We start from the raw sequence: 12,115 nt of genomic DNA, 5'->3' as shown, positions 1-12,115 counted from the left end.
GTTTTGTGATCAATTCTTAACAGATTCAAAAAATGCTTCGTTAGATGTCTAATTTTGCTTATGTAAAGGATCGTTATATTAGAATAAAATAACCTCTTCTTGATTTATTTATTTATATTTTATTATGAGATCAGCGATATTGGGCCATTTGGAATTAATGATATTATTTTTTTGCTCCAAAGACTATTTCATACATTCAGTAAGTGATTTTGATTCGAACAGTTTCCATTTGTTTTGAGAAACGGTCTCTAATTTTGATTTCAAAAGTTCAATCTAAAATGCAAAATACTGAGCACTGGCCCATCTTAATTGAGAGTTAAATGGAACATTATTAGTTTGTCGTTTAAGAAGTTTATTTTACGAAGTCTGCAAATCCCTTGAATCGATACCATAGCCAGTTCGCCAATGAGTATGGTTTAGAAGTACTCATACATCAACAAAACTAGAAACGCTGCTAATGAAGAACAGCCACACGTAATACAGGCTCATTAATACTCGTAAAATGAAGAACGGGGAATCATAAAACTACTGTACTACATATCAAAGATTTCAAGAAGCACATAATTCATGAACGTCATAACAAAAGCAATTATCAAGCCAATTTTGCGTATTCGTAAGAAAGTATTCGAGATGTCAATTAGATAGAGCAGCTCTAGTGCTTTTCAAGTTGGTCTACAATCTGTAAATATCAATGAAGCAACGACCCTCGTTAGCAAACTGAAATGGAAAAACCAGTAGGATCGAGAAACTCAAGAACCGGAAGTCCCAACAACGTATGTCCTTAATCTGGCTCGTTATAAAGCATGCCTGTTGGGTACTGAAGAGCTGAAATCAGAAGCATACCTTTGTGCCAACCCAAACAAACCGAGAGTGCCACCAGTGTGGAGCATCACCACTAGAGAATCCTTCTCATCTTCCGAATCAGCAAATAGGACTGCTTGCTCCCAAGCCGCCAAAGTATAGATAGGATCCAAGGGAACTCCTGTTTGCTGTGCAATTTGTCTGCACAAATCTATTTCCCCATCCAGTACCTTCCCAAACCTTGTAAGTGCAGAATATTGAGTCAAGACAATATCTTGAAGATTTTACAGGAAAAGCAGAGCCTCAAGTAAACAAAAAACCACAATGAAAATTTTAAGTTCGCACTAGAAAGAAAACTGTATGTTTCACATCGATATCTCATCACACCTAAGCTACTTATTCTCCCACGATCATGATCAAAAATAACAAATTTGACACAAGTCTTGGCTGTGCTGCTGGAACTTGTCGAACATTATATCAAAGAAGAAAGTAGCCTAGAGATGGAAAAGAGGCAAATCAACCATGCAGCTTTCATAATTCAGTAGGATCAGATCAAGAGAGAGTAGATGTGTGCACTGGGACAAACAGTAGAAAGTGGAAGAAAATAAGTAATAACTATCGAATAAAGAGAGATTAAGTGTGAGACCAGCCACATTATAATGTTCAAAACTTAAATAAAACAACATCAAACAAGGGAGAAGGAAATGGATATGCATCGAGCAGCACCAATTATCAATTTTCCTAGGAAGGAACAAGTTAACCAACATAGGTGCATCAATGCATGGCCTTAACAACTTCAGAAGCGTTTATCTATGGCAATATTATTTTCTATGTCGCTAAAATCTTAGGCGTGTCTAATCTCAGTAAAACAATCAATGATGAGGTTCGCCAAATTAGAGTCACCAAATGCATGCCGGCATCTTCAAATAAAGCATCATTTGAAACATAAGAAAAATGGGATGCCTAAGCATTTTCCAGGTCATGAAGAATTTTTCCTCTGGTTTTTAAATACTAATATTAAATAGGTGACATCATAGTTGTGAAAAGCATGCCCCTGATTGCATAGCCAGGCACGCCATTTGCGCTTGGGTAGTGACTTAGGCATAATACTTGAAAGAAGCGCGCGCCTTTTGAGAGGTTAAGGCGTGCTTAAGGCGTGATTTCCCTAACCTCATTGAAGTGAGATTTTTTTTTTAAAAGCCTAAGAGCATCCACATCAGTTTATCTATAGTATCTCTAAAATTTGGGATAAACCATCTTTATTAAATTTAGATAATCACTTTTCACTACACACTATATCAGCTACTCTAAAGTTTCCATTATCTTCATTTTTTTATTATTTTCTTCTCTCTCTTCCACTTTTTATTATTTTTTCTCTTTATAATATCTACTTTTCATTACCCAATCAATTCCCTTGATTTTTTCTCTCTCCCAAATTAAATGATATTTTAATGTTTAGGGAATGGATTTCATTCCCTAAATTTAAAAAAGTACTATTCATGAAATCTAAATTTAGGAAATAAATAAGGTGGATGATGCAAAGGTTTTTTTTTACGTAAAATGTAAAATTTAAAATAAATTTTGTGTTTAGGGAAGTTGATGTAGATGCTCTAACCCATACCTTTAATTATCTTTAAATTAATTAGGTTTCATGCATGCGACATATTTTTATAGCATGACTCTCCCTCTCCCCTAGAAAATGAACATCAACCTTTAATTAGCTGGAGTGACTCTTCCTCTCCCCTAGAAAATGAACATCAACCTTTAATTATGTTGCATGCATGCAACATATTTTTATTGCATAACTGCTCCTCTCCCCTAGAAAATGAACATCAACCTCCCTAGCAAACTTATTTCTCTCTACATGGCTCTTTAATATTTGAAGTTTATTTTTTCTTTAATTTGAAGTTTGCTTTTAATTATGAAGATAAACTATTTCAATATTTGAATGTTAGTAAATTTTATATTTACATTATTATTTAATAGTTTATGAATTATAATTTTTTTAGTGAAATATGTTGGTAAAAATTTCCTATATATGTTTGAATTGTATAAATTTATACCCACACACCTTACTTCGGTAAGGCGTGCGCCTTACCTTGCGCCTAGTGCCTCAGGCCCCATATCACCTATGCACTTTTAGGCGTCTCACACCTTAAATAACCATAGGTGACATTCTCTAGATCAACTCTTAAGATTATCGTGTTGTTACTTGCTATGTTCACACAAACAAAGAATTAGCATGAATAGATGCATCAAGAACCAAATACATAAGAATATCAACCTCCTAAATGCAGCAAATAATTTCAATACCAACAACATGCACTCCAGTTGTCCATATATGTCAATACCTTCTTGGATGGAGTCGTTCGACCCATTGCACAATTCCCTCATCGTCTTCAAGAGATTCTAACCCATAAACCCTCTTAAAGTTAGATACAAGGCATTTTTCACATTCCTCGTACTTTTCTTTAGTATCAGCAAGCATGACTGCAACAACTTTCCATGGAAGCCTACAAGGAAAAACGAGGTTTTGGACAGCTCAGATATGTGTCAGGGAAAGCATGGAAAAATTCATAAAACTTCAAAATTGTAACCTAAAGCATTCCAATATTGTCAAAGTAGATGGAGCAGGAACATGAAAGTAGACAGATATAGGTAGTCTTTTCTTGTGATTTTTCCAGCTCAAACTGATGAATTTCGTGGGTTCACTTAACTTGAAAATGAGTTTGAAGATAGAAATTGGCATACTAATAATCAGATATTGAGGATCAGATTAGGAAGTGCCTCGAGTAACTCCCACTGAACAGACTAACAAGGACAATCCTTATGTTATCACTGTACTATTTGAGTTAACCAGCTTCAGTAGCGTCATTTAAATAAGCTAAGCTAATCCTTCAACAAGTCTACAATGTTCATTTTTGGATGTGGTGGATTAAGAACTGTGCTACCTTTACATTTTTACTTGATTTAAGTTTCAGGTGTATATAAGGTTCCAAGAGATGACAGAATTATCCCACGTGCAAGCAATTTTTATGTTGCCAATTCAATTGTGGTAAAGAATGTGTGATAATACAGGAGCATGGAAAAGTAACAGAGCAACAGGAAAGCAACAGCAGTTAAACCGACTAACCAAGACATTTTATGAGAACATTTTCAAAATGTCTTATTAGTGCACTGCAATACAATGAATAATTTTGGGCAAAAGCTGGATGACAACTTTAGGCAGAGTAAAGAAGTATCTATAAAGCAAAGGTTTAGTAAGATTTTGAACTCACCCCAAATATGCAATGCCCAGAGCCAAACCAACAGCTGTTGTCCCAGTACCAGCATCTACTACTAAAGCAATCTTCTGGTCTGTTCCAAATATGTGGGTTTGAGAAAGATATTCTACAAGCCGAATGAGACCTACAAAATGAAAATCAAACCTGATATTCTAATACTAAAGGATAAATCATTTGATTCTTGATGTATAGAACTGGCATTGCAACAAGACACACTAGGAGCCATGTGGATGTTTGTGTACAAAATAATCCAAAAGAAGAAGAAACAAGTCCAGTTACTATAGCAAGCGATGAGAGAGCTTCCAACGATGAACTAGCAAAAGATGAACACTGTCAGAGCCAGCAAGGATTATAGAACTTCCAATGATGATTTAACATATAGAAGGTGAAAACACAAAATCAGAGTAGGTTGGTTGCATAAACATCATTACAATCCAATAAGTTACTAGTTGTTTATGGATAAAATTCAAGAACAGTGGTCAATTCTACTATGTTCACCCACAGCCACTATTAAGTCACTGTTATTCTTGACTTCTCGATGTTATACATGGAGACAGAACTAAGATTGAGGCTCTACTAGAACCCTTAGTTTTTGGTGCTCACAAGATATGTAATATAGAAAGGATCATACACAAAGGTAATGGAAGCAGAATTAAATGGTAGAGTGATAATTTATGCGACAGATTGATTAATAACAAAGTACTAACCTCATGAAAATATAAGCTTTACTCCAACTGCATCTCTCCTACAATATCCCTGTTAGCAAAAACCTGCTGGCATCATAAGCCAAGATGGAACACCCACTAACAAACACTTCACCATCTCAAAACCCTAAACCCTAATTCAACCAAACAAGGACAAGATTTTAGCTGAGGACGGTAATATTTATGTAAACTATTTTTTTTCAGAGGTTATGTAGACTATGCAAAAGAGGAGAAGCAAGGAGATAGATTTTCTCCTGAAATGTGTTCTCATAATTAATAACAAATGCAGTTAAAAAGCCAAGGTATCTGAGAGTTGAAATGTGCAGCACAAACACATGCACATTTGTAACTTCATACATGGAATGAACCTGGTTAAGCAGTGAATGATCGAAGACAGTTGTATTGCATAAAGGATAAAGAAGAAAACATGTTGATTCACAAGTATAAAAAAAAAAATGCCATTGATCATTTGGTTCCATGATTATGATCGAATCAACCTACCCAATAGTGCTGCTACACTGCCAGCACCCTCATTAACAATCACAACTCTTCTAACATTCCCAACCTTCCAAAGAGGAGTTCCATTGTCGTTCAAAGACAGCTCATCATTCTCTAAATTCAGAATATCATCTGCCCAAACCACATTTACCTGATCACCTGCCACCAACTCAGCATGTTTCATAAGCATTTCATTCCTATTAGCGTATACTGATCTTGGGACATAACTCACACTCCCATACATCAAAGACACCAGATTGTAGCCCGTGGGCACTGCCGGCTGTTCACCTCGGAGCAATAGGTGCGCCCTCATCCCCCTCTCTGCGCAACATACAGCTGCACCAAAACCCACCTCGTTAAGCATAATTTCACCTAAACCACCTATATAGATAGATAGATAGATAGATAGATAGATAATGGTACCAAGAGCTGCCGTATGAGCACTCTGGACACCTCCGCAGGTAATCTATCAAAGAAAAAATGTAAAAGATCAAGACTTGCATCCAAATGACGGAAGAAACGCGCGATGGAGAAGAAGAAAAGTAGGCGTGCGACTAACGAGGTCTGTGGCGGCGTGGCGCAGGATGAGCGGAATGATGGCGTCGAGCTTTCTCGCCTTGTTTCCATTGACCAATGGGTGCAAGAGGTCGTCTCGGATCAAATAGAAGGATGAGGAAGGTTTAGCTTCCTCCGCGGATCTAAGATGGGAGACGCTGAGCCCGTTAGAGTAGTAGGTAAAGGAAGAAGTGGAGGGTTTGGTGAACGAAATGGCGTGGATTGGAGAGGACGGGGACGACAGCATCCACTGGCGGCGGAGGAGAGGGGAGGGTTTGGAGTTGGAATAGCAGCGGCGGCAGGGTGCGACTCTTAATCTCGGAAGTTGAGGCGGTGTTTGAAGAGGAGGAGGGAGTGGGGCTGCGACTGTGATGGTCACGCGGCGCAGTGACATCTCCTCCTTCCCTTCCCTTCCCTCCTGCCCTTCGCCGGTGCACCGCCGGCCTTCTGGCGCTACACAAGATTAGGTCTGGAGTTTAAACTCATTAAAAGATAATTTCACTAGTGCAGAATGAAATTAAACTTTTTTTAAAAAATAAAATTATATAAATTTTAAAAATATTAATATTTTTTTTAAAAAAATTATCTTAACAAATGGATCAATTTGTGTCAAAACATTTATATATTCAAGTAGTGTTAGTGTTACTTTAAAATTTTAATTTTGTTACTTATGCTTAAGAATTAAGATCATGTAAAAAATTGTGTCCAGTATTATCACATTCCTAACTTTGTTACTGGAATAGAACATCATCTACCAACTAATTTGATCGGTCCAGCCCATGAAAATTTTCGACCTACCATCGAGATAAATAAAAAAATATTTAACTCATCCAAACCGTCAGCCTTCTTATTATATTATTGACCTTATATTCAATGATAAACTCCTAGTCACAATAGAACTCCACAAGAGGTCTCATACCTTTATTCTGCATGCTGTCCAATATGCACAAACATTTTGCACAATGGATGATCACAATAATTGTTTGATTCAAAAAATGATGAACATGGTTATGAGACTCTGCAGAGATAAAGCAGCAGCTCACAGCAGGAAACAAAGAGGATGCAAACTTAAGCAGAGGCTGGGTCAAATGCATTTTTTGATCAAGAACTACTGATTCTTGAGGACACTCCCCAGTGATATTCATGAGCTGCTCCTGGATGAAATATCATGATTCCCTGTAGCACAATATGGATAAATTTAGATACGGTGCTGTATCAAAACTACCCCGCCAATATGCGAACATCATAACTATTGTAAATGATGTATTAATGTTAAGTCATTCGAAATTCTGAGCAGAGGGAGCATAGGCAAGGTATTTACGCTCATCTGCTTCATTAGTAAACAGCTTCACGACAGAGATAACATCAAATGTCTTGGCACAAGGGATAAAATGAGTAATACTGGACAACCTATCTTCTTTTTTTTTCAGTATATACTAGCTGAGGTGAAAATCAATTTTAAAGAGTTGAAATAACACGAAAAAGCCTTGTAGAAAGAGGACAGACCTATCCCTTTCTGTGTACTTGTCCACTAAAGAATCAATGTGTTTTCCAGCATTTGCCCCCCATATCAATCTTGAAAATAAACTTGTTTTCTGTTAAATTTGGCAACACAGTTTTCCTGCCAATATATGCTGTGATCTTACTGCATGAGATTCACCTTTGTATCCTTCAGTTGTCTCATGGCATGAATTGGCAGGAATACTGAAACTTTTGTGTCGACAAAAACTTTTTTATACAACTCACTGTGTACACAAAAGCAACATTTTAAACATAAATATACAGCATTCTTTACCTCAACGTCTAAAATGCTGCGGTTCCCAGTATGTCATTTTAAAAACACATGCAAAAGAAATCTTCAAGGCATGAAACTTTCGTACCATCAACATTTCCCAGCTTATATCAGCTGGCAACAACTGAGAGCTCAGAGCTCATATATCATCTGTCTTGATCTCCATCATGCTAGCAATTCTGTACCAAAAAGAGCCGGGTCTGAGGTACAATGCAACAATAAAAGATGGGTTTTGCAATGCCTAGAAGTTCTCTCGATCTTATAGTTATGGAAGTCAAAATATTCTAGCACATATTGTTATTTTAATCAATCAGAAGATTGGTGGACTTTTTGCTTTTACATACCACTGAAACATTATCAATTTCATAAATGTAGATTTTCCTGCATAAACCATTATTTCCATCTTTATAAATGACAATAGAGAACAACACTATAACCCTTCAGATTCTTATCGCAAAATAGGTTAAGCCAACTGAACTTACTTTTCTCTGATGCGGAGTACATCCTTCAGAATCTCACATAACTCTAGTTTTGCATTCACCTGCACTTCTTTGCTTTCTTCTGTTTGGGCGCTTAAGAAATTATCTATGTCAGCTTCTACCGAACAAAGTTTCAGATCAATTTGTTCAAACATATGCTTGAGCAAGGTCTCTGAACTTCCTGAACTTGATTTTTCATAAGTTTCTTCATTTAGGCTGATGAAATGAATTTGTTGATGAGAGTCCAACTGGTTATCTACAGGTGGAATGGCAACTTGTCCAATTAGTTGTGTTTCCTTTAGAGAAATTGCCTGAAAGCAGTCACTGTTTCAAATAAATCCACCATATAGAGAACCTTTACCTTGTGAAATTACATGTCATTAACAACTTATAGAACAATTCCTTTAGCAATAAGTTAACTCCATAAATAATGAACCTAAGATAAACACAAAACACTAATAATATTTTAATGACATACTAGTTTCTAAAAAAAATATTATGTCTATAATAAGAAGAGTAAGCTTTTCATTGAGAATATTAACATCCTCAGAAAGTCACCACACGAATCCAAGATTGTAGATATATATAATGGAGAATATACAAAAAAGAATAATACTCAAAAGGATTCACCACACATTACTTTGCCACCCTCTCAATTTTGTTTCCATATATTAATAGCTACTTTTTCTTGGAAAATCTGAATCTTAATCCTACAAAATCCAATTCAACTGGTAGATAATTGTAGTTAAAAAAAATACTTGGAAATATTCTTTTTTCAAGTGAAAATGACCCTTCAAGTCACATTTGACAGAAATTTATCATTCTTGAACACTATGACTGTCTTTACTTGTGGGAAAAAGAAGGGGAAAGAAATAGAACGTATGAAAATGGATAGAAAAGAGTTTCCCTGTTCTTTTGGACAGAAAGAAAGCATTGGAGGGAGTGAGATAGATAATTTTTCTCCAATTTCTCCCATTTTCTTTTGCCCAAATTGAACAGCAGACTACTCAACAGGCAACAGCTAGTTGTTTTAGAAAAAGAAATCATTAACTCAATTTATATGTCAATTTTCTATATTTTTTAAAAAAACATACTAAATTTAATTTTATTCTTCTTTCTTTCCCTTCCCTTCCCTTCAAGGAAACAATGAGACAGAAAGTTTACATTTTTTTTTCCCTTCTAAGGAAACCACATCTCCACATGAGAGACTCACTTTATAGCTTCTCTCTATCCACCTTTTCTAAAAATCATTGTTTCTTTCTCATTTTCACCTATTCCTAAAACACACAGCCTATACTATGTTGTGAACAAAGAGAGAAGATGCAAAACAATAAACAGTAGCTCTCCAATAAAAAAAACTAGGCTAAATGTTGCAATTATGCATCTTCCAGCCTAGTAGGATTATTCACAATGAATCAGGGAAAGGAAAGCCAACCTGATCTGGTTCGAGTGATGGAGAAATTCTAGTTGAACCTAATTTTAGCTTGGTTGAACTGGAAGAACTAGTGATCAGTTAGGCCAGTGGTTCACCCACTTGCCCAATTTTGAAAATGTTGCTTGGTTAGATATTGTTAATTTCCTGGATCTCTCTTGTATTATCTACTTTTCTAGAATTGATATTGTTGCTAGAGCTCAAGGTTACTTAAACTGGTTAATGGAGAAAACTTCAAAAATAAATATAACAGCCACAGATCTATAGATCTTAGCACTTAGCAGAGTAAGATAAGTAATCAATAATGAGGTGAATATACTCAATTAGCCTGCAGAAATAGATATTTGATTTTCCACCTCAGTAACCTTTGCTGAAAGTTTGTCAAGCACCTCAATTCGATTCTTTGATTTCTCCAATGCTTGCAACAACTTCTTCTTTTGTATTAGCAATTCCCTTGCTTCATTTTCCTTACCGACTTGGATGCTTTTAGCAGCTCTTTTTTGGAGATTTTCAGCTGCCTCTGTAAGACGCATAAGCCTCAATCGCGCATTATTTGCTGGCGAAATATGTGATATTTTAGAATGACAATAAACCACATATACGAGAAATGAATATTGCTTGCTCCAGTTCAAAACAGGGTAAGTTAATGAATACTAAGAAGACTACCACATAACGTAAAGCAATCAGTGAATTATACAACTATTTGAGGTCTGCATTAGAATTCTCTCTTGTGACATTGTAAAGTAATGTCTACCAAGGAAAGAATGGAATCAAGATGTTCAAACTTGAGGTTAAGGTAAGAGAAATGAGGGGAAATTAAAAAAAAAAAAAAAAGCATGATATTATGCTATAAATGGAACTATAAAATTATCAGGTTATAGTAGTCATCTTTAGAAAAGAATAAAAATAAATTATTTGATATCAACCACAAGTTCCAGTAGTCCATGAGTTATGGGTCAATGCATAGAGGTCTTATTGCTGATTAAATCACATTGAGGTAATTGCAAAATGTATTATTTTATAATCTAATTTTGTATTGTTAAATGATTTTTCTTGATACCCAACTTACTCTTTCTATATGATTTCAATGTTGAGAACGCTAAGAGAGATGTGTGAAGCTTATGGAAAGTTAAAATCAACAACAATAAAATATGAGAAGCTGAATTGATTAGCAGCGAAATGTGAGGATAGAGGGAAAAAAAGAAGATTTTTTTTTTAACATAATTAACGATGATTTAAATGATCTTAGATCTCAATAGTGATATACCCTCGGATGAATTTCCCTTAATGGCGGTTGACCTAAGAACATTTGACTGATTGGTCGTCTGCTATGAGCGTTTCTTAATTTACCCTAGTGGCTGGTGAGAAACTTCCGTAAGGTTGGGCCGGTCACCCTCGAGATTAGTCTAAACTAGATACATGGTGTCAACCAAAAAAAACAAATTGGCGGGAACCTTATGGTGGACCTCAAGAAGCTTAGTCTAACAAGAATTGCCGATGTTAGCTCCTCTTGATTTTATAAATGCTAATCTAACAAATGGTTTACAGCCCAAAACGGCCACTCAAATAGTCTAAGTACTAATACAATAATTCTATTAAGAAAACCACGTTTGATTGATTCTTAAGTCTTAACCTTCTAGCCCCCCGGGCTTGGCACAGATGGTAAGCGCATGGTATTCAGTCTGAATCGGGCAGGGGTCAATCCCAAGGTTTCATCGCTTGGAGAGGTCCTACCATGCGCTTGCCACCTGTGCTCCTGTTGAACCTCCCTCCATACGACGTGGGCCATTGTAGGGGGTTGTTAATGTGACGGTTTGACATTTTTTTTAGTCTTAACCTTCTAGAATTTGTGGCTTAAAATGGACCAAAATTCTAATATTTTTTTTTATTGATTTCCTATGTTTGAGATATTTTAAAAAAAAAAAAATCGCCTATTCACAAACCCCTATACCTCAGAAGCGGGTTGCTCTTTGGAATTTTTCTTTATATCCAAAGATTTCAATCTTTTATATGTTCTTCATTTCCATTCTATAGTTCACCACAAAACCACAATTCTTCTGTTTTTCTTCCGCCAAAACCAACATGCCACAAGATCAAAACAGCTCCCTCAGCCCAAACGGATCAAGTATCAGAATGCTCATCGAGCTTTCGTGAGACCATAAAGAAAAGATCATTTCTAAGCATAATAAACCCTTGCGCCATCTTGTCCTACCGAACAAAGAAAGGGCAAGGAAACGAGAGAACCTTTTGAGCGGGTGATCTCGGCCTCGGCGCGCAGTTGGTCCAGCTGAATCCGCAGATGGTCGGAACCCACGAGGCGGTGCCGCGGATGGTTGAAGGCCACCACGGAGGGAAAACCCATCCGGCAAGGGATCGCCGGGGAGCCATGGACGGACCACGGGCGGAGGACGACTCCACATCGCAAGCTCATCTCATCTCGATCTCCCCGAACGCCACCCGTCCGCGATAGCGTAGTCGAGTCCGATCCGTCACTCCGCGACTTAACTGGGCCGGGCCGGTCCAGACACGGACACGATCAGTGGCCCACGCACCTGGGGCGTGTTCGGCCC

General features: G+C 36.8%; 1 protein-coding gene across 6 annotated transcripts; it reads right to left on the bottom strand.

Moving 5' to 3' along the window:
• Nucleotides 1-514: 514 nt before the first annotated feature.
• LOC121975400 (putative D-cysteine desulfhydrase 2, mitochondrial) lies at nt 515-12,000 on the bottom strand. Of its 6 annotated transcripts, none has more exons than XM_042527022.1 (10): nt 11,790-12,000; nt 8,117-10,101; nt 7,723-7,813; nt 6,762-7,018; nt 5,847-6,295; nt 5,711-5,753; nt 5,291-5,623; nt 4,080-4,209; nt 3,153-3,314; nt 515-1,041 (listed from the first exon to the last, which is right to left on the bottom strand). In XM_042527022.1, exons 4-10 carry the CDS (start codon nt 6,985-6,987, stop codon nt 795-797), a joined length of 1,590 nt encoding a protein of 529 aa, XP_042382956.1. In that variant the 5' UTR covers nt 6,988-7,018; nt 7,723-7,813; nt 8,117-10,101; nt 11,790-12,000; the 3' UTR covers nt 515-794. The 6 variants fall into 6 exon arrangements, with proteins under 6 accessions (XP_042382956.1, XP_042382960.1, XP_042382961.1 ...); XM_042527026.1 differs by lacking the exon at nt 11,790-12,000 and having other exon boundaries at nt 515-679; nt 844-1,041; nt 8,117-8,168; XM_042527027.1 differs by lacking the exon at nt 11,790-12,000 and having other exon boundaries at nt 5,291-5,354; nt 5,439-5,623; nt 8,117-8,168.
• Nucleotides 12,001-12,115: the final 115 nt, after the last annotated feature.

This window comes from Zingiber officinale, chromosome 4B (genome assembly GCF_018446385.1).
Source record: "Zingiber officinale cultivar Zhangliang chromosome 4B, Zo_v1.1, whole genome shotgun sequence".
Lineage (NCBI taxonomy): Eukaryota > Viridiplantae > Streptophyta > Magnoliopsida > Zingiberales > Zingiberaceae > Zingiber > Zingiber officinale.
This window is presented reverse-complemented; position numbering and strand designations above follow the sequence as displayed.